The 25,999-nt window shown below is 39.7% G+C and overlaps 2 protein-coding genes across 3 annotated transcripts in view; one reads left to right on the top strand and one right to left on the bottom strand.

The window, feature by feature from the left end:
* Positions 1 to 596: 596 nt before the first annotated feature.
* psma2a (proteasome 20S subunit alpha 2a) lies at positions 597 to 15,702 on the bottom strand. Its single transcript, XM_041184251.1, has 8 exons — positions 15,611 to 15,702; positions 10,804 to 10,880; positions 7,183 to 7,315; positions 5,562 to 5,684; positions 4,308 to 4,389; positions 3,019 to 3,092; positions 2,391 to 2,448; positions 597 to 2,281 (listed from the first exon to the last, which is right to left on the bottom strand). The coding sequence occupies exons 1-8, from the start codon at positions 15,649 to 15,651 to the stop codon at positions 2,165 to 2,167; spliced, it is 705 nt and encodes a 234-aa protein (XP_041040185.1). The 5' UTR covers positions 15,652 to 15,702; the 3' UTR covers positions 597 to 2,164.
* Positions 15,703 to 15,923: 221 nt separating this feature from the next.
* mrpl32 (mitochondrial ribosomal protein L32) overlaps positions 15,924 to 25,999 on the top strand; it is a 29,271-nt gene continuing 19,195 nt past the window's right edge. Inside the window, exon 1 of one of the 2 annotated variants that reach the window (XM_041183279.1) lies at positions 15,924 to 16,068. In XM_041183279.1, the coding sequence (XP_041039213.1) occupies positions 15,984 to 16,068 (85 nt within the window). In that variant the 5' untranslated portion in view covers positions 15,924 to 15,983. The remainder of the gene's footprint in view (positions 16,069 to 25,999) is intronic. The other variant, XM_041183280.1, reaches the window with a different exon arrangement.

Genomic DNA, 25,999 nt, shown 5'->3' with positions numbered 1-25,999 from the left:
CATTGAATTGGGAGTTGAATTAACTGGAATCTCAGGTGGCTTAGTTAAGAATTTACTGCATTGTAAATTAGATACAATCATAAATGACATAATTACTTCAGTTATTCAAAAGACAAGTCTGCTGAGGGTTACTGAGTAGAGGTCTGATCAGGATTCTTTGCTGTTTACACTACTTATTAACTGGTTGATCTCCCCATTACACCTGGATTTTTTTTTTTATTGATTCTCTCTTCCTGTCAAGTGTCTCTCTACTGCTGTCCAACTGTGCTGTATGGCTCACATACTTCCTTTCACTGTAATAATTTGTCTCAGACTTTTCCCTCATTGTCTCTCCTGTCTTAAAGGAGGCATCTCCTTATTTTCCTAAAGTTTACAATTTTACCGCAATCTAGTTACAATTGCTTGGGCAATGACCATAAACACTGATTTGTTTTTTTAGCCAAAATGCACACATGTCCACAAATGCTAAATTACTTGGCATTGCTACTGGCATTGAAGAGTGGGCTGGGGAGAGGACACCTCCCGGCAAACATCATCAAATAACACAGCTCGAGATCTTGAATCCAGAAACAGATGGAAACAATGGCCCTTCTGGATTGAGAAAAATGAACATATTCAGGTGGTTTTATTTTTTTTTTTTTACTTGATTATCTTTACAAAATAACACTCATTGAAATGTACCCTTATCCATTTCAGGTCCCACAAGCAATCTGCTTGATCAGTGTTAACTAAAGAACCTGAATTTATATAGTGTCATTCACTATCTCAGGACTTCCCATTTGGCTTTACAGTTGACAAGGTAATTTTGAAGTGTAGTTCCTGTTGTAATGCGGGAAACAACACAAATTTGTGCACAGCATGGTTCCACAAATAGCAGTGAGGTTTTTTTTAAAAAAAAGTGATGTTGGTTGAGGGATATAATAACCAGGAAATTGTAGAGAACTCCCTACTCTTCAAAAAGTGCCGTGGAATCTCCTACATCCACCCAAGAGGCAAGATTAGGCCTCACTGTAAAGTCTCACCAAAAGGTTGGCACAGGCAATGATGTAGGATTTCCTCAGTATTACAATGAAGCATGAGCCTGGATTTAATTTAGATAACTAAAATAATATATATTTAGCATGAAATGTGCATATAGTGAATGGTCATTGTTTAGTATGCATGAAATGTTATTTGGGTGATTAACAGTACTGACCATTCACAAACTCTCATTGATTGAACAGTTAACAACAAATCTATTCACTACAAGAATGCATACTTAAGCCAGGTGATGAATCAATGCAGATTATTTTGATCTTGTACCACAATTTGGGCACGGTTATATTTAACAGCATAGTAAATATATTGGGAACCTCAAGTTCAAAATGACACTGATACACTGGAGACAAATTAAAAAGTAACAAAAAGGAGACTTGAAATGTTTTCAAAAGGAAGCCATGCAAAACTGAACTTGCTTCCATTCTAGGAAAAAAATATGGAGGGGGGACATAACAGATCTTAAAAAGCCAAGGATTTAGATGATATAAAATAAAAACACGACTTTAAACTTTATGCTTAAACCGTAGAGTTTAAACACTAGCATGACCCAGTTAGGTCAAATGTCACAAATCTGTGTTGTATTTGCTATCTAATTCTAGGTATGCAGAATTGGAGGAGCAATATAAGATTTCCAAGCATCAAACAAGACTTCTAGGAATTCTCCCTCCCTCCCTATAGGGCAGTGTAGAATTAGAGTCCAGTTAGAAACTGATCAGCAATCCCTTTCACAGGGATTATAAATATTGTGTGGCATTTTTCTCTCTCCTTTCACATACTTTATCTCTCATCATGAGATAAAACATGTGCCAGAAGGCATGCAATTAAAAACAGCAGCCTCATTAAGACAGAAAAATTATGCAATTGTGGGAAATACAGACAATTAAAAAATGTATAAATCGTTTCATTGACATCATGTAAAAAAAAGTAAATGACAGAGCTTCACAAATTTGTTTTCATTTCTAAGACAAGATTTATCAGATACTTATACTTGTGCAACATAGTTTTACACTGTATTGACCATTTAACCATTGCCAAAACAAAAAAGCAGAATAAAAAGGTTTTTAAATTGTAATCAGTAGTTGACCAATATTTCTTCCAAATTAAAAAAAATTCATTTGAATAAATGTTAGACTATGGTAGCCAGATAGTCTTTGACTTCTGCTGGAGTGAGTCTGCGAAATCCTGCCTCATCACAAATTCCAACCTCTATGTTGTCTTCTGTCATCTGGCCTTCAAAGCTTTCCTGTTTGGGAAAGGAAAATTTCACGCCAGTCAATATCATACATTGCTCTACAAAAAGTATCTCCAGATAAACTGTTATTGATATTTGAGCAACAGACAAGATACCTGACCTTTAGTGTTAAGATTGCTGTATGAATGGCATCTTCAAGTTCTAGATCTTCATTGTACCTACAGGCACAAAAAGTCAAAGAAATGTTTTGCTTCTCCTGCAAGAATTTCTTCCATTAACCATTTCCAGCACTTAAGACAAGAATAAAAAGGTTCTAAAATAATGTCCATGCACGAATGCATGATACATGCTCAGATACTTATCACAGAAAGATATTGAAATAATTACTCCATTAATGGTCACCAGATCTCATTTGCCAGAAATTTATGAAAACCTGCTGGCAAGTTTCTACACTGTAATCAATTGTGTGCTAGGCAAGAACACAGAATACTGAATGAAACAAATACATTTACCCAATTTAAACAGTTGGAAGCACCTAAGTAATAGCTCAATTTAAAGTCTGTACAAAAAGCTTTGTAAACAGAACAAATGGGTAGGAATAAAATTCAAAATATTCAGCTTGAAGTGAGCTACCTAACAATCCTAAAAAAAATATTATCCTGTCCATTGTAAACACCGTATTTAGAATCTTCTTACATTTGACATACAGGAAATACAGCACCATCTACTCTTGTCCCCCTACCCCCATTTCTCATTTTGAGGCATTGTAAATATAATTGCTATTCTACCTCTTTTCAAGGAAGGTTTTCCCATTGACATAATTCTTTCCCATAGCTGTTGCTTTCCATGCGAAATAAGCACCCTATTGGAAAGGAAAAATAAAGAACAGAATTTTGGTCAAAGAACCATACTTTCATTAGCTCGAAAAAGAACAAAAACAAACACATAGGACATCTTATCCAGATAACATTAAGGATACATGACATAAATACTCCAATTTCCCTTGACTGCACATAAAATATGAAATACTAAGAGGAAACCAAAGAAAAAGCCAGAGTACTGAGTAGAAATTATGAAATTGTATCGGTAAATTTCAGTAGAGTGAAAATTCCAGCTATTTTAAAAGCAACATTATGATGGAAGAAGTGCTCATCAAACGGGCTGCTTTGTTGTGGAAGGTGCCAAGCTTCATGCATTCTTCAAGCTGCAATCATCCAAGCAAGTGGGCAGCATTCCAACAAATTCCTAAGTTGCACCTTGTTGATGGTGGACAGGCGTTGGGAAGTCAGGTGGTGAGTTACTCCCTGCAAAATTCCAAGCCTGAGCTGCTCTTGTAGGATTTACACTTTGGCAAATATCACACCAGTTTCATTATGGTTACCCACATTTGGAGTCTTTGAGCAAAAAACAATATATTTATTTCTTTTTAAATGAAAATTAATGCCATGGAAAAGAATCTTACAGCAAGCACTGAATAACACTGGCAAGTAATTTTGGATTAGGTAGAACATAGCCAGATACAGTTTTCCTTTACTCCTTCCTAGCATGTGCATATTCCAAACTTCAGAACAACAATCCCAACTGCTAAATTGTAAATTTGTTCTATTTCTCAGAGTACCATCCCTCTGGCTTCGCTTTGAGCGCAAGCGCCAATTTGGTGTTGTGAACCAATGTCTATGAGGAATTGAATTAAGGCCACCTAGACTTGTTTCATTTGGTGATCTTAGAATGGAACTATTCAGATGAAAATGTGCTAAATTGCATAGTCCACCCAGTTCCCCAAAACTTTACTTCTAGCAGAATGATTCAAGGGTTTGCACGATAACTGTACCCTTGAGGAGAGATTGCTTGAGTTCCAAAATGAAAAGTGTGCAATTATCTAGTTTCAATTTTGTATTATTGTAATGCACAGGCTTTTATTTATTAAAATAGTGATAGGTTTATAAAATTAAGATTAGCAGTGATATGGAGTTTATCTCCATATCTCCAGAATCTTGCTTTATCCCCAGAAAGCAAAATCAGAAAAAAACAATAGCTTGAGGATTAGAGCTAAAAACTGCTTTCCTGCAGTACTTACAGATGGATCAGATTGGAACAAATATGGTCGTCCTTCATCCCAGCCAGCAATCAGCAGTGACACTCCAAATGGGCGAACACCACTGAAACAAGACAAAAGAATGAGCTTTAATCCTCCTTCGCACTGTTGCGAGACCCTGTAACCAACATAACCAGGATATTCTGAAAGGTCAAACTGGCAAGAAAAGTGAAGCTCTCCCCATTAGGTTAGAAAATGATATTTATATAGGACTTCCTCATTTCTCAGATTATCCCAGAACATTCTACATCCAATGAATTATTCTGCTTAGGTTTTGAATTTTTATCTGTTAATGACAAATTAGACACTCTGTATTTGCAGACTACAAAGCTGTGAATGTGTACTTCATATTTTGGGTTTTGTATATTCTTGATAGCCACAATAGAAGATAAGGGATTCAGTTTCTCCTTAAATTGATTTTCTCATCAAGCATTTAAGAAAAGATTTTGCATCCCTACTCTATCATTTAAAAAAAGCTTTTGAAACATGATTTCAAACAAAACATTTGACTATAAACAAATAAATCACTCAAACGTGCATATATATACATGGAGGGGCTATTGGAGGAACTTTACTTGGAATCTGGACAAAATGTTAATATAATGAACCCAAAGGCAGCAGACCTTGGGTATGAAACCTTGGGTACGGAGTGATGGGGTGGGGGGCTGATGGGAGATGGCACCAGGTGGGAGGAGGTGAAAATAGAATTGGTTAAGTATATTAATCTGAATGCAAGTGTTTGGTGAGTCTCTGCTGGTAGGTAATATTTTAAAGAAATTTAATTTACACATCCATGTTTTTTCCCCTCAATATTATTTTGCAACCTCTTCAAATATTCACAACTTCCTTTAGATTAGGTAACATAATCTTCCACAGAATTGCAGATTCAGTCACAGCAGAATGCAACAGATACATCTCTCAGTAACTCTATTGCAAAGTAACTCACCTTGAATGTTTCTCTCAGAAAAAACCATCCATTTTTGGAATCAGGTAATCTCATTGCATCATCTGCTAACAAAGTAACAGTAGGTTTCTTGCTGCCACTGAGGTTGAGGCATATCACTCTGTCCAGAGAAGGCTACTGATTTTGAATAACTTTGAACAGCAAGCACCTATTACACCTTGACAGGGAACTAACCTAAAGTTAGTAAATCCATTGTGGACCTTATATATCTGGTGACCAATTAAGGTTATAATCTGCGTTGAGTATATGAAGAATCCATATCACTGACTTACCCAGACTGTGTATATTCCTGCATGACAGAGGCCACTCTCTGTACGAGCTGGGCTGTGGGGATGGGTTCTTGATACACAAGGTAGTACTGCTGTGCCAACTTACGGGCTCGGCGAATCAACACCCTGTGAGGAACATAGAGTATAACACTGTCAATATTGTCTCATCGAGTAGCCTTCCATTAAAACTAAGACTTATCTCATTTCCATTCAAACTGCTATTATAACTAATGGTTTGTTCCCTCACTATTCCCCCAGTCATCAACTCAGGGGTGTCCAGGATCCTGTCTTCTTTCCCTATCTTCTCATGCCATGCACTCTTTTGCCTATGGTTCCACTTTGCATTGTCAGTATCCTCTAGACTGCACTGCTTCAGTGGACACAAGCTTCAGCAAATGCAATGGCTGAACAATGCATATTGTTTTACTCCGTATATCTTCACTGCAATGCACTCAAGACTTAATCTGCTACTCATTCTATCTAGTACCTTAAAACTACCAAATTCCATTATCCCCTTGTCTTGCCACAATCTTCAAGGTTTTAAAATCCCAAGCTTACCATCACCTAATCATTACTCCTTCATTTACTTCAATATTTTACTAATTTCAACTTTAGAGCAAACTGCATTGAGCAGTAAAAAAATTATTAATGTTTTTCACATTTACAAATCATGTCTAATCAAGCCAGGACTCATCACGCAATCAAGCAAATAAGATATTAATGGACTACTCCTTGGGTATTTTATAAACTAAGAGGTTTGTTTAGTGTTTTCAGTGTGTATATGCTCCAACATTCTTCTGCGAGCAGTGCCGGACAAAAAGATTCCAGCTATGGTCTTGATTTAGGTAGCGATTTTGAACTGTTCCCTTCACCACAAAGGAAAAGTTAACAGGCTTCCAGTTTCTAGGGTTGTGCTAACAATACTCTCAGATAAGTACTTTTAATCCATTTCGTAACTTTAAATATTTGTAGTCACAGGACCAAATATTCATAGCTTCACAGTCACCTCAGAATGTTTCCTGTCCATAATATTGCCAGCAGTGGGGTGATGTATTTTAGTGACTGATCAACAGCCACCTGCTCACTTCCCCTCCCATCCTCTTGAGAATCTGCTACATGGATTCTAAAATAACAACTTTCACATAAACTCAAATGCATATCAGGTACTAGTTCAAGTCACAAAGGATTTCATTTTTGTCGTACTTTCAGTTTTATGATTTAAAAAAAATAGAACTGGCTTTGTTCCAAAAGCCTTTGCCGTAACATGTACATATAGTAATGAATAGCCTTAAGTTTGTCACCTCTATCAACAGGACTCAGTACAATTCAGTGGTTAAACTTGTTAAATTTTGCAGATGCAATCCCATTATTGTCTCACTGCAATAGAGTATCATTAGGCTGCAGGACAGTAGTGTCACATGCAACACATTTCACTGGCCTTAAAATAAAGGCATCGATTCAATGACATCGCTGGAATTCAAATGCTGGTGGCAGAAATAATTGACTGGGGGAAATGGGGGGAGGGGGAAGGAAAGGTCTGATGTTGAGAAACCTGAGATTTCTTGACCATTACCTGCAAACAGGACACCAAGAGCAATCAAGTTCATGCATTTGTCTCGCCTACCTGTAATCTGGGCCCATTCCACTATACACCATTCCTATGTGCTTTGTGATCGGTTCCACTTTGTGTACACTCTGTTCATCGTAAAGAATGGATTTCTGTTTCTTCTCTGTTGCCAAAACAACGCCATTGGAAGCTGGAAAAGTTTTTTTAAAAAACATATTTAGAGAAACAACAGTACTGGATACATACACTTCACCTCTATCCATTTATGATGTGCTAATTTTGTTAAGCATTCAAGCATATCTGCACATTTCAAATAACAAAAATTAACTTTCATTTAGCACCTTTCATGTCCTCAGGACATCTCAAAGTGCTTCAGAGAATTATTTTTGATGCGCAGTCTCTGATGTTAATTAGTTGATCTCAACCATGATAGCGATATGGATTAATTTCAACATCCCAGCAGCTAATTTGCACAGTGAATAGCAATGTGATATACCTGTTTTCTTTTGGAATGTTGGTTAAGGAATCACCAATCGAACATCTCATTTAAAAGATGACACCACTAATAAAATAGCGCTGAATCCTACAGTCCATATTATATAGTCAGCCCGGCATGGGACTTGAACCCACAACTGTCTGACTCAGAAGAGCTATCAGAGAGTTAAAAAGCCATTTAACAAATGAGGATTTACGATATGTATGCATTTTCACATATGGGGCTCCATATCAACTAAGTTGTCATAAAACAACAGCATTCTCCCACAAATAAATTTTAATTATTAGAAACATAGAAATTTACAGCCATTTGTCCTATTATGTCAGTGTCAGCCAAAAAAGAACTACCCGGACTAATCCCACTTTCTAGATTTTTGTTCTTAGCCTTGTAGGTTACGGCACTTGCATATGCAAGTACTTATGAAATGCAACAAGAGTTCCTGCCTATCCCACCATTTCAAACAGTGAGTTCCAAACTCCCAGCATCCCTCTGAGGGAAAAACAAAATTACTCAAGCCTCCTATAATCCTGCCACCAATTACTTTCAATCTATACCCCACTTGTTACTGTACTCTCTTCTAAGAGAAGTAGGTGCTTCCTATCCACCCTATCTTAATTAAATCTCCCCTCAGCTTCCTCTATTCAAAAGAAAATAACCCCAGCCAATCTAATCTTTCTTCATTGAAAAAATTCTCCTGACTGCCAACATCCTCATAAATTTCTTATTTTACTCTCTCTAGCACAACCACATCCTTGCTGTAATATGGTAACCAGAACTGCACACAGTACTGCAGCTATGGCCTGACTGTAGGTTATTATTATTGGCTATCCCTTGCTAACGAGGATGATTGTCTTCCATGAGTCTGAGGATAGCTGATGAGGCCGATTCAAGATTTAAGACTTTATAGCATGTAGGACATGTTATCATGTGGGATGTCTGGCCATGTGTTATCAATTTGATGGTGTGTTCTTTTTTGTCACTTTCACTTTTCCTCTTCATTTTGTCATCACTGAATCTCAAACTGCTGGGATCCTTCCCACATACTCTGCCACCATCTGGTTGGGGCCAAGGCAGTGGTCCCCAGGAATTGATGTCAATGTTGCATTTCTTCATGTTGGCTTTTGGCACAGCCTAGAAGCGCTTCTTTCGTCCTCATCCTGTGCGTCTGCCCTGACTGAGCTGGGAGAAATGACCTGCTTTGGCAGCCTGATATCTGACATCCGAATCTATAAGACCAACCCCAATAAGGCTGATTCTAGCATAACCTCCAAGCTCATATATTCTATGCCTCGTCTAATAAAGTATCCTGCATATTTTAATTACCTTAACATGGAATCATAGAATCATAAAATGGTTGCAGCACAGGAGGCAGCTATTCAGCCCATTGTGTCCGTGCTGGCTCCCTGCAACAGCAACTCATTCAGTCCACTCCGCCACCTTTCCCACCCCCATCACTGCAATTTCTTCAGATAATTAACCAATTCTCTTTTGAAAGCCTCAATTGAAACTGCCTCCAACACACTCTCAGACACTTTATTCAGATCCTAACCACTCACTGTTTAAAAATGTTATCATCCCACTATTGCTTCTTTTGCCAATCACCTTAAATCGGTGTCCTCTGCTAGTCAATCCTTTCACCAATGGAAACAGTTTTGCTCTATCTATTCTGGCTAGACACGTTATGATTTAAATACCTCTATCAAATCTCTTCTTAATCTTCTCTTCTCCAAGGAGAACAGCTTCTCCAATCTATCCATATAAGTGAAGTTCCTCATCCCTGAAATCATTCCCCTGAATTTTTTTTTGCCTGTCTACATGCCTTATCGACCTGACTTACTATCTTTAGGCATCTATGCTCATGTACTCCAATATCTCTCTGCTGCATTGCACACCACAGTATCCTACCACTTACTGTGTATTCCCTTGCCTTGTTTGCTCTCCTCAAATACATTACATCACATTTCGCTGAATCGAATTCCATTTTCCTTTTTCTGTCTATCTGACTATTCCATTTACACCTTCCTTGAGCTTTCAACTTTCTTTTTCTATCAAACACACTGACAATTTTTGTAACACCTGCCAACTTCTTAATCATATCCTGCACATTTAAGTCTAAGTCATGATACTGATAATGAGCCCCGCAGAACCTCATTGGAAACAGCTTTCCAGTCGCAAAAAAGCCCACTGACCATCACCCTTTGCTTCCTGCCAGCAAACCAATTCTTGAAAGGAGAAAACATGTATTTTAATGAGTTGCTAGTACAACTCTCATATGCTCTTCCTTTCTTGTAGGCTTATGCTATGTATGGCTTTGCAGGGTTGCATGCTACTTGGTGCTTCAACCAAGCATCTAAATATTGAACATTGGTACCTGCCATCCCCAGAGGTCCACACATGCATACTTTGTACGAAGAGTCAAAGATAGTCATCAGGAGTCAGATGATTTTTCCTCTTCCTAGCCAGGATTTCGAAATTAACCATTGCATTCATTTCACTGAGATCGAGCCAGAGTCAGGAATCAAACCTGCCATGACTTCACACTGGACACAAGTCTCTGCTAATACTTGACAATCTGATCTGCCTCTAGAAAGGCTAGAAACACTGACCTTAAACTGTAAATCAGGTGCACTGCAAAAGCCCCATGTAGTCTTCAATTGACGTACATGCAACTGAGTAACTGGCTATATATAGGACTTCATTGGGAGCACTTGTAAATTAACATAAACCAAAGAATGTTACTCTGAAAATTTTACCCAGACATTTATTTGGCAATACTTTCCAAACCCACAAACTCTACCATCTAAAGGAGGAGGCAACTAATGCATTGGAACACCATCACCTCCCAAGTTTACCTCCAAGCCATGTGCCATTCTGAGTTATAAATATATAGCCATTCCATTCTAGTCACTGGTATTCTCTACCTAACAGCACTGTGGGAGAGCACCTTCGCCACATGAACTGCAGTGATTCAAGATGCCAGCCCACCATTGCCACCTCAAAGGCAACAAGTGCTGTGCAATAAACACCAACCTTGTTAACAATGCCCATATCCCAAGAATACATATAATAGTTAACTTCTCATGTAAGACATGAAAACAAAAATATGAAAAGAAAATTCCTTTGCAGGAGTTGCCAGCCTTGAAGTAGTTAAAACTGCATGGTGGTAGCACTGCTGTCCATACCTTTGATTCCCACTGCTGGTGCTCCCGCAGCTACAGCTGCCAAAGCATACTCAATCTGGACTAGTTTGCCTGAAGGGCTGCAAGATAAAATACAAAACAATGTATATGAAACTGTAATTAAAAGCACTTTTGGTGGATAATTTTTCTCCTTAGATTTCCTAGTTTAATTTTGTAATATTTACACAGAATACCAAAACAGTTTCAGATCCAACATCGGTTTCTCTGCAAAGCACAAACACAAACTCCTTTACATGAATGCAAATTGAACATTTTGCTTTCCTCAGTGCAAACATCCTACACCAAAGCCAGAATTAACACACCTATACCTAACTGGTACAATCAATATCACCTGTACATGTAAACACAGAGGCACAATATTTATGGCCCACAGTTTTCTTTCATCAATTTCCACCACACTCAAAGGTGTCAACGCTTCACTGAGTTACAGTGCCATGAGCAGCAAGAGCCTTCCCTGGCTACCTTAGACGTTCGTTCTTCTAAGTGAATCAAGTCAGAACTGGCAGGTAATTTGACCTTAGGCAGCACATTCAGGCCCTATCACAACCTCACCTAAAATTTACTTCCAGTAGGGGTCACTGAATAGCGACCAAGATCCATTGTGTCCAATTATCACCACCCAAAAACAGGAATACCAAAGCCAATTTGCCAGAAAACTACTGCTACCCTGGCTGAGATAAGGCTGGGAATCAGATCTTGTACCTTCTTAGAACATTAAATATTTAACTAATTGAGGAAGAAGACTCAAATGGACCACCTCTATGTTTACATGTAGCGTTGAAACATTCATTTACATATACATCTTCACGATAACGAAGATGTAATATAAGGAACCAAAAATAAAGTTTTTGATAATAACTAAATTGCCAATATACAGGAAAATACAATAGTAAATGCACTGACAAAAGACGTGCATTTATATAGCACCTTTAAAAGCCTGTGAATACTCCAAAGTGCGTTACAGCCAAATGAAGTACCTTTGAAGTGTAATCACTTTTGTAATGCAGGAAACACAACAGCGAATTTGCACACAATGTGCCACAAATAGTAATGGGATAACAACCAGATATTGGTTAAGGGATGAATATCTGCCAGGCACAGGCAAGGGAACATTAAAATTCAAAGTAAATCAAATCAGCTTGGAGAAATGTAGCATTGCACCCAATTGATATGATTCATATCTTATTACCTGTTGAAATATGACTATACTCCATAAATGTAGCAGTAAATTATTTGCTTATTTTGTTTTTCCAGTGACAAATTTCAATTCAGTAAGATGTAAATCTAATTTAGCTACTTCCAATAGGAGAGCAGCTTTCAGCTTAATAAGAGTGATAGCAGGTTAAAAGCGACATTAGGAGTTGGAGAAAAACTCATATTGAAGAGCACACAAATAAATCTAATTATTCAAACGAAATTGAGGTTTGAGTCCATATGGAGAAGCCTATTATTTAAATGGAACAAATGGCTTATTGAATTGAGCAATTCTTATAATAATTATAACTTCTATGGCAAATGAGATCAGTGTCACATTGTTACACTCAGACATGGAAACACTAACTTTTATACAAAAACCTAAGAATATGAGGAGGTGAATTTTTTTAAGAAAAATTTGTAGCAGCATATTTAAATTAAAACAAATCCTTATAAGTGACACCATTGTCATAAATTAAATTCCATACACTTTAAATTTGGTGCTTTCTCACAATGAAAATTAGAGGGAGAAAGCTATTTGAACACATGGCATTACATTGTAATTAAGGTTTTACTTTTATTGATAAAACCAGAGAACCTTCACCTTCTCTCAATAAAATCCCAGAAATGTCATCAAGCTATATTCACCAGGAACCACAGGCACCAACATGAATCAGCTGCTTGGATCTCTTTCAATCAGGCTTTGATATCCACGTTCCAAGCCTAAGTGACATAATGCAGCATCTGAAGGCATCAAAAACATTTACTACTTCCTTTCACACAACGAAACTTCTCAAGGCTCTCCATAACAGGGGGAATTGCAGAATGTAGGGCTGAAGATTCTGATATCCATAGCAGAGTCGGTCAAGATCCCAAGAACACACAGTGTAAACTGGGAGGCAGGGCTGGAGGAGAGAGTGACAGAACGAAGGGCAGAATCCATGCAAAGATATATGGGAGATATTCTGGAGAATCTAAAATTAGTTAATAAAAGCTGGAATAAAATGCGGTCTCACAAATTATGGATCATCATAAAAACCCATGTGTTTCACAAATGTCCTTCAGGGAAGGAAATCTGCTGTGCCTACCCTGTCTGGTCCATGTGAATACAGACACACAATAATGTGGTTGATTCTTAACTGCCCTCAACAAGCCACTCGTTCGTGGGCTATTGCTACAAAAAAGTCAAATTATAAAACCAGACAAACTGCCTGGCATCGACCTCAGTGGAGGAAAGGACAAAGGCTCACCCTACCCTGGGGACTCTGCAAACATCTCCTCACTAACAACAGGGGGCTTATACCAAAATTGGGACAGCTGTCCCATGGACTAGTCAAGCAACAGCCTAACAGTCATATTCCCTGAATCATACCTTACAATCAATGTCCCAGGCTCCTCCATCTCTGAAGAAGGGTCATACGGACTCGAAACGTTAACTTCATTTTTCTCTCTCCATAGATGCTGTTAGACCTGATGAGTTTTTCCAGCATTTTCTGTTTTTGTTTCAGATTTCCAGCATCCACAGTATTTTGCTTTTACTTTAACATTTGCACCAAATAAGCACCAAACATTGAGCACATCCAACAAGAGAGAATCCAACCATCTCCCCTTGACATTCAACAGAATTACCATTGCTAAATCTACCATAATCAGCACCCTAAGGGCTACCATTGACCAGATACTGTGGCTCCAAGAGCAGGTCAGAAGCTGGGAACTCCCACTCAAGAGACCATCAAGAACTAAAGAGCACAGATTCAGAATAATTGGCAAAAAGAGTAATAGTGATGTGAAGGAAAATGTTTTCACCCAGCAGGTATATGATGTCTGGGACAAACTTCCTGAGAGGGTAGTGGAGGCAGGTTCGTTCAAGGTATTCAAATGGGAATTGGATTGCTATCTGAAAAGAAAGAATGTACAAGGTTATGGGGAAAAGGCAGGGGAGTAAGACTAGATAGAATGCTCTTTCAGAGAGCCAGTGCAGACTCAATGGGCTCCATCTACACTGTAAAGATTCTGTGAGTAACTAACCTCCTGGCTCCCCAAAGCCTGTCAGGCACCTACAAGGTGCAAGTCAGGAGTCTGATCAAATACTGTCCACTTGTCTGGATGAGTGCAGCTCCTTCAACATTCGAGAAATTTGACACCATTCAAGAAATAGCAACTTGCTTGATTGGCACCCACCACCATAAACGTTTACTCTTCCCACAACTGGCAGATAGTGAGTACCATCTATGAGATTCACTGCAGCAAGCCACCAAGGATCTCTCCACAGCACCTTCCAAAACTGCAAGCTCTACCATCTAGATGGACAAGGGCAATAGGCTCATGGAAACATCACCACAGGCAAGTTCCCCTCCACACACCTTCCTGATTTTGAACTTAATACCATTCATTGCTGCGGTGCCAAAATCCTGAAACTTCCTCCCTAACAGCACTGAGGGTGCATATACACCACATGGACTTCAGTGTTTCAAGAAGGCAACTGACCACCACCTTCTCGAGAGAAATTAGGGATGGGCAACTAATGATGATCTTGCCAACAATGCTCCCATCCCAAAAACAAACATACTGAGATCTGATGGCACAGTGACTGACTTATTCCAGTGTTTCTCAATAACTTAGACAAAAGCAAAATACTGCGGATTATGGAAATCTGAAATAAGAATAAAATATGCTGGATAAAATCAGATCTGGCAGCATCTGTGGAGGGAGAAACAGAGTTAACGTTTCAAGTCTGTATGAAGAAGAGTCATATGGACTTGAAACATTAACTCTGTTTCTCTCTCCACAGATGCTGCCAGGCCTGAGTTTTTCATTCGGATGGCACAGCTTAATGAGTAAAAAGGTGGATCTTTAGATTTAAGTCCCTCAGCCTGGAAAAAAAAAGCACTCGAGGTGATCTTATGGAGAGATGTGTCAGAAGGGGGGGCGGGAGGTTGTGGAGGGTAAATCCAGAAGACGGTTTTAAATTAAAATGGAAGTTGGGCACGGGATCTGCCACTATTGCATTCGTTACTGGCAACTGAACAAAAAGCTTCCCTCCAGTTTTCTTTTTAGTTTTTTTTAACGTTAGATCCTGACTCGGGACATATCACTAGATAAGATGCTGTTATTCTCCTCTTATTTCCGGCATGAGGGCTGAGAGAGAAGGTTCTGCATTACCTTCTCAGGGTAATCAATGTGGCGCCGTCTACTCTAATCAAAGATTACCCCTAACGGACCGTTAATGTACCCTCAGCCCCAATAGTTCGAGTGCTGCCAGCAACGCCTCCAGATCGAAAGTAAAACCAAGTTTGGACACGGTTCGCCCGTGGGCCTTGGCGCGGGTCCTCCTACAAGCCTACGATGGTGAACACGGACCCGCAGAGGTAAAGGTCCAAGAAGGTTTCGGTAAAACGGCGGCCCGAGGGCCTCCTACTTGGAGCCGCTAAGCAACCGGTGGCCGGCCGACAGCAAAGGTGACTCTGCAACTTGCAGCGCTTGGATGTGACCTCAACCTGAAAAGGCTGAGGGCCAGAGAATGGCAGCTGTTTCCACCGGGAAGGATACCCTTCCACACTAAGTAAATGAGAGAGGATTTGGGCGGCCGCTTTACCTGAATGTAGTGAGAGAGAAGCTGTATCCCCGGTCCGCCATCTTTCTGCCGCTCACGCTCTGGAATACTGGGAGCGGATGTTTTACTCTCAACTAAACGTCACATCCAGCAGAGGCGGCCTTCCGCCGCTGTCCAGAAACTACAACTACCGGCATGCACGACACTAGAATACAGGCGACAATCGTGCGCGAGGGACGCCGGGATCTGTAGTGCAAGAGTCGGTGTCACCGCCGAGGGGTGGGGGGGTGGTTTAGGCGATGATCACATGTCGAAGTTGCCAGCCTATCCGCGCGCGCGCTGTGATTGTCGCGCCTGCGTGGTAGGGTTGAAGCCTTGCAGCGTCCGGTTCTTATTCTGACCCCTCCACTCTGGAATGGCGATGCTGCAGCGGCTGTTTCTGTCATGGTCGGCACTGGAACGTGCTCTGTTGCAGGGGTTTGGGCTTCAGCAACGTTTAGGTGAGAATTTGAGGGTAGCAACAGTGGGATAAGGATGGATATCAGGGAGGGTGTGGATTCTGTCATTCTAGGAATGTAGCTATCTATCTACCTACCTGTCCATCATTTCTCTGTCAATCCACCCACCCAAGTATTCATTCATTCATCAGTCCGTTTATATAACAGTCATTATCTATAGTATAAGGGCCATGTTCAGTTGCCTCTGATATCTGTTGCAATGGTGTGCTTATTTTTATTCTGATGGCTTTCGTCATTCACCTCTAAATGGCAGATGAACAGTGATTGAAGAGTTTGATATGTGTTATGGTTTTGGCAGCTTTTCTAACAATTCTCTTAATTTGGTTGTTTTGACCACACATGGAGTTTTTGCATCAAAAGCAATAACATTCACAACAATAGTCTGCAACCGTTCAACCAAAGAAAAGTTGCTGAAGTTTTCTAATATCCTGCCTCTGACTCTGAAAGAGTATGGAAGCTAAGGACATTGGTCCTCCAAGTGTGAGCCATACATGGCTTTAAAAGCACAAGACTGCCCTCTCTACAGTTATGGAACACATCAGACAGGATGTGTTTAGTTTTCCTTAGAGCAGAGAGGGCTGAGGGAGGAACCTGATAGAGGTATACAAAATTATGAGGGGTATAAATAGGGTGGATAGGAAAACTTTTCCCCTTAGCAGAGGTGTCAATAACCAGGGGGCATAGATTTTAAGGTAAGGGGTAGGAGGTTTAGAGGGGATTTGAGGAAACATTTTTCCTCCCAGAGGGTGGTTGGAATCTGGAACACTGCCTGAGGGGTTGGTAGAGGCAGGAACCCTCACAACATTTAAGTAGTATTTAGATGAGCACTTTAAACGCCATAGCGTCCAGGGCTACGGGCCAAGTGCTGGAAACATGATTAGAATAGATTGGTGCTTGATGGCCGGCATGGGCACAATGGCCCAAAGGGCCTGTTTCTGTGCTTTACAACTCTGAGGAGTTTTGCAGTTCATAGAAATAAGTCATTACAAATCAAAACAACTATTTATGTTAAGTTGCACCATTAAATATTAAGTATTTCATTAAACTTAATTAGTTAAACCATTTGATATAACTACAGATAATCATATTGTGATATTTCTAAACCTAATTTGTTAAATAAAACACAGTAATGATGGCATGGAAGATGATGTGTAGAAGCTGCAGCATGTGTGAGAGAGCTGGTGGACACCAGTGTGATCCACAGCAACTATATTTGCAGTAAGTCTGCAGCTTGAGGAACTTTGGCTCAGAGTTGATGAGCTGGAGTCTGAGTTTTGGATACTGCAATGCACCAGGGAGGAGAAACGTTGCCTGGGCACTTTGTTTCAAGGTGCAGTCATACTCCTTAGGCTAGGTATTTTGAATTTGGTCTGTGGTGTGGGGTAGGAGGTTGTGAAAGCGAGTGAGGCAGGTATGGGGATCCAGAGATGACACTGGAGGAACCTCAGCGCGTGCAATTTTCCAACAGGTTTGAAGTTCTTGTGGCTTGTGTGAATGAGATTAGGGACTGCAGAGAAGATGAGCAAACTGACCATGGCATAGTGGTGAAGTGTCCATTCAAGTTGCAGAGTTAAGAGGAATGTAGTTGCAGCAGGAGACAATATACTCAAGGGGATACATACAGTTCTCTGCAGACTGAAAGCTGTGTTGTCTTCCCAGTGCCAGGGTTGACATCTCCTCGGGGTTGGAGAGGAACTTGGAGTGGGAGGGGAAGAAACCAGTTGGTATGGTCCGTGTGGATACCAACGACATAGGTAGGACTAAGAAGGAGGTTCGATATGGGAGTATGAGCACTTGGGGCTATTTAAAAAGTAAAACCACAAGGGTAATAATCTCTGGATTGCTACCTGAGCCATGAGCAAATTGACATAGGGTGAATAAGATTCAAGAATTGAATGCGTGCCTCAAAGATTGCTGTAGGAGAAATGGGTTTCAATTCATGGGGCACTGGCACCTGGACTGAGGAAAGAGGGAGCTGTACCATTGAGACAGTCTTCACCTGAACCGTGCTAGGACCAGTGTCCTGGTGAATCAAATACCTAGGGCTGTAGAGTGGGCTTTAAAACAAATATTCGGGGAAAGGGTTCAAAAGAGGGAGATTTGGAAAATGAAAGAGGACAAGGCAATAGGGTAACGATACATGTAATGATAACAAGAATTTGACAGGAAGGGACAGTGTACAAACATAAGAGTGCACCAGCAAATAAGGTGAGAGTAGGTAAAAAGACAGAATTAAAGGCTCTTTATCTGAACAAGATGGATGAATTGATAGCACAAATAGGAATAAATGAATATGATATAGCTGTTACAGATAGGTGGTTGCAAGGTGACTAAGACTGGGACCTGAATATTCAAGGATACTCTATGTTTTGGAAGGACAGGAGGAAAGAAAAAGGAGGTGGGTAGCTCTGTTTTAAAAAGGATGAGATCAGTACAATAGTGAGAAATGACCTTGGTTCAGAAGATCAAGATGTCGAATCCGTTTGGGATGGAGATAAATAACAAAGGAAAGAAGTCACTGCTGGGAGTACTTTATAAGCCTCTGAATAGTAGCTCTCAGTAGGACAGAGTATACGTCAAGAAATAATGAGGGCTTGCAAGAAAGGTACTGCAATTACTTTAATCTTCACATTGATTGGACAAATCATATTGGCAAAGGTAGCCTGGAAGATTAGTTCATAGAGTGTATTCGGGACAGTTTCTTAGAACAATATATTCATGGAACTTGCCAGACTGTTTTGGACCTGATAATGTATAATGAGGTAGGATTAATTAAAGACCTCCATAATAAAGGATCATCTAAGCACGAGTGATCATACATGATAGAATTTCAGCTTCGTTTGAAAGTGAGAAATGAGAGTCCATAATTAGAATCTTAAATTTAAATAAAGACAATTACGAGGGGCTGAAGACAGTTAACTAAAGCGAACTGGGCAAATGGGTTAAAAGATGAGACTGGAGAAGCAGTGACAGATATTTAAGGAGATATTTCATAACCCTCAGCAAAGATATATTCCCTTGGGGAAGAATGACTCTACCAGAATGATGCACCATCCATGGCTAACTAAGGAAGTTAAGGATGGTATCAAATTGAAAGAAAAGATGTACAATACTGCAAAGCTTAGTGATGGGCCAGAGTTGGAAAAGTTTTAGAAACTAACAAAGGATGACTTTAAAAAAAAATCATTGAGAGAGAAGTTAGAGTCTGAGAGAAAACTAGCAAAAAATATAAAAACGATAAAACTAATACATCAAAAGGAGCAGAGTAGCTAAAGTGAGCATTGGCCCCATGGAGGGTGAGTGGGGAATTATTAGTGGAAAACAAAGGAATGGCAGAGGCTTTGAACAAGTAAGTGTCTTCACAATAGAGGACAGAAAACATCTCAGTAGTAGAAAATTGAGGCAAAATGGGAGGAGAAACTTAAAACAATTACTATTACTAGAAAAAAACATAATGGAACTTGAGGCTGACAAGTCTCCAGTACCTGATGGCTGGCGTCCTATGGTCTTAAAAGAAGTTGCTGCAGAGATAATGTAATCTTCCAAAATTCCCTAGTTTCTGGAAAAGTCCCAGCGGACTGGAAAACTGCAAATGTAATACCTCTGTTCAAGAAAGAAGGGAGACAGACAGCAAGTAACTATAGGCCATTTAGCCTAAAATCTGTTATTGGGAAAATGCTAGAATCCACATAAAAAGTAGTATCAGGACATTTAGAAAATCATAATAAAATCAGACAGACTCAACATAGTTTTATGTCGGGGAATCAAGTTTGACAAATTTATTAGAGTTCTTTGAGGATGTACCAGTCAGGGTGGATAAAGTGGAACCAGTAGATGTAGTGTATTTAGATTTGATAAGGGACCACTTAAACGGTTACTACACAAAATGAGCGCTTATGGTGTTGGGGGTGATATGTTAGAATGGATAGAGAACTGGCTAACAAACAGGTAAAAGTTGAGATGAATGGGTCATTTTGGGATGGTAAACTGTAATAGTAGAATGCCACAGGGATCAGTGTTGAGGTTTCAGCTATTTGAGTTATATTAAGGACTTGGATGAAGGGACCAACCATATTGTAGCCAAATTTGCTGCTGATACAAAGATCGGTAGGAAAACAAGCTGATACAGAAAGGGATGTAGATAGGTTAAGTGTGTAGGGGAAAAAATGGCAGATGGAGTATAAGATGAGGAAAATGTGAACTTGTCCACTTTGTCAGAAAGAATAGAAAAGCAGAATATTATTTAAATTGAGAGAGACAGCAAAATGCTGCAGTATAGAGAATCTGGGTATCCTCATATGTGAATCACAAAGTCAGCATACAGGTACAGCACGTAATTAGGAAGGCAAACAGAATGATGGCTTTTATTGCAAAGGAGATGGTGTATAAAAGTAGGGAAGTCTTGCTACAACTGTACCGGGCATCGGTGAGACCAGACCTTGAGTACTGTGAACGTTTTTTGTTACGTTACTTAAGGAGGGACATTCTTGTGTTCGAAATAGTTCAGAGAATGGCTCAGCTGATTCCTAAGATGAGGATGAAAAAAGACTGAGCAGGTTGGACAGATACTCATGGGATTTTAGAAGAGAGGTGATTTTATTGAAACATAAGATTCTGAGGGGGCTTGACAGGGTGGATGCTGAGTCACTGGGTTAATATTCCAGAGGCCCAAGCAAATGCTCTGGAGACATGGGTTCAATTGTCATTATGGTAGCTGGTTAATAATTCTGGTATAGGAAGCTAGTCTTACTAATGGTGACCATGACTACCATCATTGATTGTTGTAAAAACCTATCTGGTTCATTTATGACCTTTAGGGAAGGAAATCTGCTCTCCTTACCTGACCTGGCTTACTTGTGACTCCAGACCCACAGAAATATGATTTACCCTTAACTGCTCTCTGAAATGGCCTAGCAAGCCACTCAGTTCAAGGCAATTAAGGATGGGCAACAAATGCTGGCCTTGCCAATGATGCCCACATCTCACGAAAGAATAAAGCAAAAAAAATCATAATTTGAGAACCAAGTATTGTATCTATTGCTGTACCACCAAGAGTGACTGCTCTGTAACTATTCAAGGAGGACAAGAGAGGGAAACTAGGGAATTATAGACTAGTTAGCTTAATATCTCTTGTTGGGAAATTACTAGAGTTTGTAATCAAGGATGGAGCGACTAAACACCTTGAAGATTGTTAACTCGGAGAGAGCCAGCATGCATTGGTAGGTCGTGCTTGATGAACCTGATTGAAATTCTTGAAAATGTGACTGAAGTAGTGGACAGTGGAATGTCTATGGATGCTATTTATATGACCTTCCGGAAGGTATTTGATAAAGTTTTAAGCTAAAGCTCGTGGAATTGAGGACAAGTTATTGAGCAGGTTAGGAAATTGGCTGAACAACAGGAGATAGAGACTAAGGATGATGGACATGTACTGTAATTACAGGAGGTGACTATTGGTTTCCATAGGAATTTCTGTGCAGGCTGCAGCCATGGTGAGCCACCTTCTTGAACTTCTGCAGTTCCTGTCGTATAGGTACTTCCAGAGTGCTGTTAGGAAATGACTTCCAGGATTTTGACCCAGCGGCAGTGAGAGGGGATGGCAGTTATATTTGGTTTGTGGTTTGGAGGGGAATTTAGAGTTGGAGGGTGTTCTCATATATCTGATACTCTTGTCCTTCAAGGTGGGAGAGTTCACAGTTTTGGAAGAAGCTTTCCAAGGACCTTGGCATGTTGCTGCAGTGCATCTTGTAGATGATACACTGATGCAACTGTGCATCAGTGGTGGAGGGAGTCAATGTTTAAGGTGGTAGGTGGAGTGCTGCTTAAGCAGCTTCTTTTACCTGGATGGCGTTGAGCTTCTCGATTGCTGTTGGAGTTGCACTCATCCAGGTGAGTGGATAGTGTTCCATCACACTTATGACTTGTAGATGGTAGGCACCCTTTGGAGAAGCAGGGGGTGAGTTTCTCATTACAAAGTCTCCAGCCTCTGACCTGTTGAAGTGCCTATAGTATCCACATAGCTAATTCTATTAAATTTCTGGCCAATGCTGCTGTCCATCTCCCCCCACCCCCAAGATGATTCAGGGATGGTCATGCGGCTAAAGCGGTTGCGGTTAGATTCCCTCATGTTGGAAATGGTCGTTCCCTGGCACTTGTGTGGCACAGTTGCTGCTTGCCACTTATCAGCCCAAGCCTGAATATTGTCCTAGTCTTGCAGTATATGGGCACAGTCCTCTTCATTATCTGAGATGTTACGAATGGAACTGAATGTTGTGTAATCAACAACAAACATTCCCACTTATAACTTTATGATGGAGGGAAGACTATTGATCAAGTGGTTGAAGATGGTTAGGCCTGGGACATTGTCCTGAGGAACTCCTGCAGCAGTGTCTTGGGGCTGGGATGATTGGCCTCCAACAACCACAAGCATCTTTCTTTGTGCTAGGTATGACTCCAGCCAAAGAAGAGTTTCCCCCAGTACTGGAGCACATTTCTTCAGCTCAACAACCAGGATGGTGTTGGGGCAAAACCCTTTGCTGCGTACAGTGCACTTAGCCATTTCATGATACCACAGGGATTGAATTAAAATGGCTGAAAACTCACCCAACCTGTCAACATCTCTCTGCATCTTTCCCACCTAATTTTGTATTATTAGCAAATTTGGATATGTTACATTTGGTCATCTCATTGAAGTCATTAATACAGATTGTAAAGCTGAAGCCCAAGTACAGATCCTTTTGGTACCCCACTAGTTACAGTCGGTCAAACAGACAGTTTCTGTCCATTAACTAATCTCAATTTGGGTTAATATATTACTCCCAATCCTATAGTCCTAATTTTGTGTGACCCCTTATCAAAAGCTAGTCGAGAAATGCAGAAATAACATAAAACGACTTCTAATTAACTACTGATTATTAATTACTTATCCTTCAATTACCCGAGTACTTGAGGTACTTCTAACAAAATCATCATCTGTTACTAGTGAGTGACTGCTTTGTAATACTGGTCTAAGTTTGTTTGCTGCAAAAGGTTAACAACATCAAAATGACTTCTCATCTCAGTGTTAGCACAAAATGGAGTTTTGACCTTGTTAGCTTATAACAATGAATATAACATGAAATTAACCTGAAAATAGTTGTTATACTAAAATCTAGTACCCAGACTTACAACTCTACGGGTTGAAGGTTAAAATATACCGCCAATATATTAATCTCTCACTGCTTAATTGATCAATTTTTGGGGGGGGACATGAGAATTTCTCTCTCTCTCATTTCCCTTCTAACTCGTATATTTTTGATTGACAATGAGAGTGGTCTGCCCCACTTGACACTGTCTTCAAACATTCCTTTAAAGCACCTCTCGAGTCACGTAATTCTAACTTGAGACTTAATCTCTTGCTCAGCTTGAGCAAGTCTCTGCTTATAATATTTTGCTTCAGCACTTGCTGAACCTTCCTTTTTAATAAAAATAACATACATCAACATCTCTGTCCAGATCACAAATCCAAATTTGAGATGCATGTAAATCTAGTTCATTCAGTTTCTTCATACTTTCTACTTCTTTCAAATGGAGTTCTCGCTCCTTTTCTAACTCAAGGATTCTCTGATCCTTATCTCGGGTGATAGCATCACCCTTGACAGCACAACAATATGCGCTGTAGGCCAAGAAGTCTTATCTTTGCCTGGCTCCACATTTTGCTGTCGACTTTCAATAAAATCGACAATGTCCTGAAATCAGACACATAATCAAGTTTAGCTTTGTACTGGGAAGAGATCGAGATACCCTGTCTCATGTTAATGTCTTTAATTGTTAATTAACTTTTCCTTAACATGCAGCTTTAACTTTTATTAACGAAAGTAATTGATTTATAGGGTACAACTCGTTTGAACTATTCAATAAATCCTCAATTGTGAATTAAATCATCAGGTTCTACAATACTCAACCAGCTGGCAAGAATGAACACTAAATGGTAAATTCAAAAGATTTATTAACCAGTAAAAGGTAGAAAGGTAACAAGTTCAATAGGTAAAAAGCAAAGTTTCAATTAACAGTAAGAGGAGAAAGTTTAACTTTAACAATTAAACAGTCTTCTCTCAACTTTAATAAAAACAAAAAACTATGGATGCTGGAAATCCAAAACAAAAACAGAATTACCTGGAAAAACACAGCAGGTCTGGCAGCTTCGGCGGAGAAGAAAAGAGTTGACGTTTCGAGTCCTCATGACCCTTCAACAGAACCCTCCATCAGTTCTGTTGAAGGGTCATGAGGACTCGAAATGTCAACTCTTTTCTTCTCCGCTGATGCTGCCAGACCTGCTGGGTTTTTCCAGGTAATTCTGTTCTTCTCTCAACTTTCCTTGGTTGACCAGGCCAAAGACGTGAAGTAATTCCAAATATGAATAACATGCTAAAAACAAAAATGGCTTCTCAAAATCTTCATTTTTACCCCCTCAGCTCACGTTTTCTTATCTTGAATTAGCCTAAGTGTTGAACAATAATTGGTTAACTCAACTGTCTGCTGATTTATAATGGCTCCTGACACCTGTTAGCATCTCCTGATGTCTTAATACAAAGGCCTACTCAAATGAGAAAGGTTGGATAATACCCCATTCATTCCCCATCTTAATATAATTCATCAAGGTCATGAAAGTTTTGAGTTTAACACACCTTATCTCTCCCAACTGGCTGGTGAGGCACCATTTTACAATTCTCATGTATGATTAGTGTGTTTAAAATCAAGTGTTAATTATGTGTAATTATAAAACATTACACTTTGTGTTAGAGGTTATATTACCAGCCTTACTAATACAGCTATTGATTAATTACTTATTCTTTAATTGTCTCACAATTAAGGCTTTCTACTTGGCTAATCCGGCTGGTTTTCAATAATGCAGTAACTGGTTTAGTTTTTAAAATGTCTTCTAGATTAGTTCAAAATGCCTTCTGACCATGTTAGTTTACTATGCTAAATAACATATTGGTTCACACTACAAAAATGGTCATCACACTAAAACTATTGATTTTGAAACTGCCAACAAAGATAACTATAATAAAAAGAGAAAATGCTAGAAATAGTCAGCCTGTCAGGCTGCACCTGTAGGGAGAGAAACGAGAGTTAATGATTTGGATTTATGATCTTGCGTCAGAACTGAAAAAAGTTAGAAATGTAACTGGTTTAAGCAAACAAAAGGGAAGGCTTGTCATCAGACGGAAAACGGGAGTGATTAAAAGACAGAAGGGATGAAGATGCAAGGCAAAAGAGGGTAGTAGTGGGACAAGTAAAGAAAGGAGATGTAAATCACAACAGCAGAACCGTTAACAGCACTTGCTGACCAAAAAAATTGAAAAATGAAGACATATTGGATACACTGGTATTGAAGGGGCTATTTTTAGAACAAATGCAATGGAGACTTGGAAACCGGGAGAATGGAGAAGAATCCTTACAGGGAGTGGGGTGAGAGAATGCATAATCAAGGTAGCTTTAGGAGTTGGTCGGCTTATAGTAGTTATCAATCCACAATCTGTTCCCAGCATTGGAGATGAAGAAGCCAAGAAAAGAAAGGGAAAAACTCAGAAGTGGACTGTGTGAAGGCAAGGGAGGAGTCGGATTTGAAAACAAAGTTGATGAAATTTTCCAGCTCCAGTCAAAAGGAAAATGTCATTAGCCTTGCTTGAGTCTCATTGAATCAAATTGGTTCACTTCCAGAAAGTTTCTTGACAAGTAATTCAGTTAAGTAATTGAGTGTTCACTCCATACCATCCAGCTATTAATGCGTATCAACATTTCTGGGATGTCCCATATGAAACACTTGCAAGGAAGGTATTGCCCTAGTCCTAGGCTATGAAAGGCAGATGGATACCCCTCTCTACTGCGAACCTTTCATTAGAGTGAATTCTCTGAAAGATCATCGACT

The sequence above is a fragment of the Carcharodon carcharias genome, chromosome 3 (genome assembly GCF_017639515.1).
Source record: "Carcharodon carcharias isolate sCarCar2 chromosome 3, sCarCar2.pri, whole genome shotgun sequence".
Classification (NCBI taxonomy): Eukaryota; Metazoa; Chordata; class Chondrichthyes; order Lamniformes; family Lamnidae; genus Carcharodon; species Carcharodon carcharias.
Note: the sequence above shows the minus strand (reverse complement) of the source record. Positions and strands in the feature narration are given on the sequence as shown.

Excerpts from the sequence above, each read along its gene's own strand:
- psma2a (XM_041184251.1), bottom strand. The coding sequence starts at position 15,651 with ATGGCGGACCGGGGATACAGCTTCTCTCTCACTACATTCAG. Across the intron at positions 10,881-15,610 it reads TTCTCTCTCACTACATTCAG|CCCTTCAGGCAAACTAGTCC; the intron begins GTAAAGCGGCCG and ends TTTATCTTGCAG. Across the intron at positions 2,282-2,390 it reads CAGCAATCTTAACACTAAAG|GAAAGCTTTGAAGGCCAGAT; the intron begins GTCAGGTATCTT and ends TTTCCCAAACAG.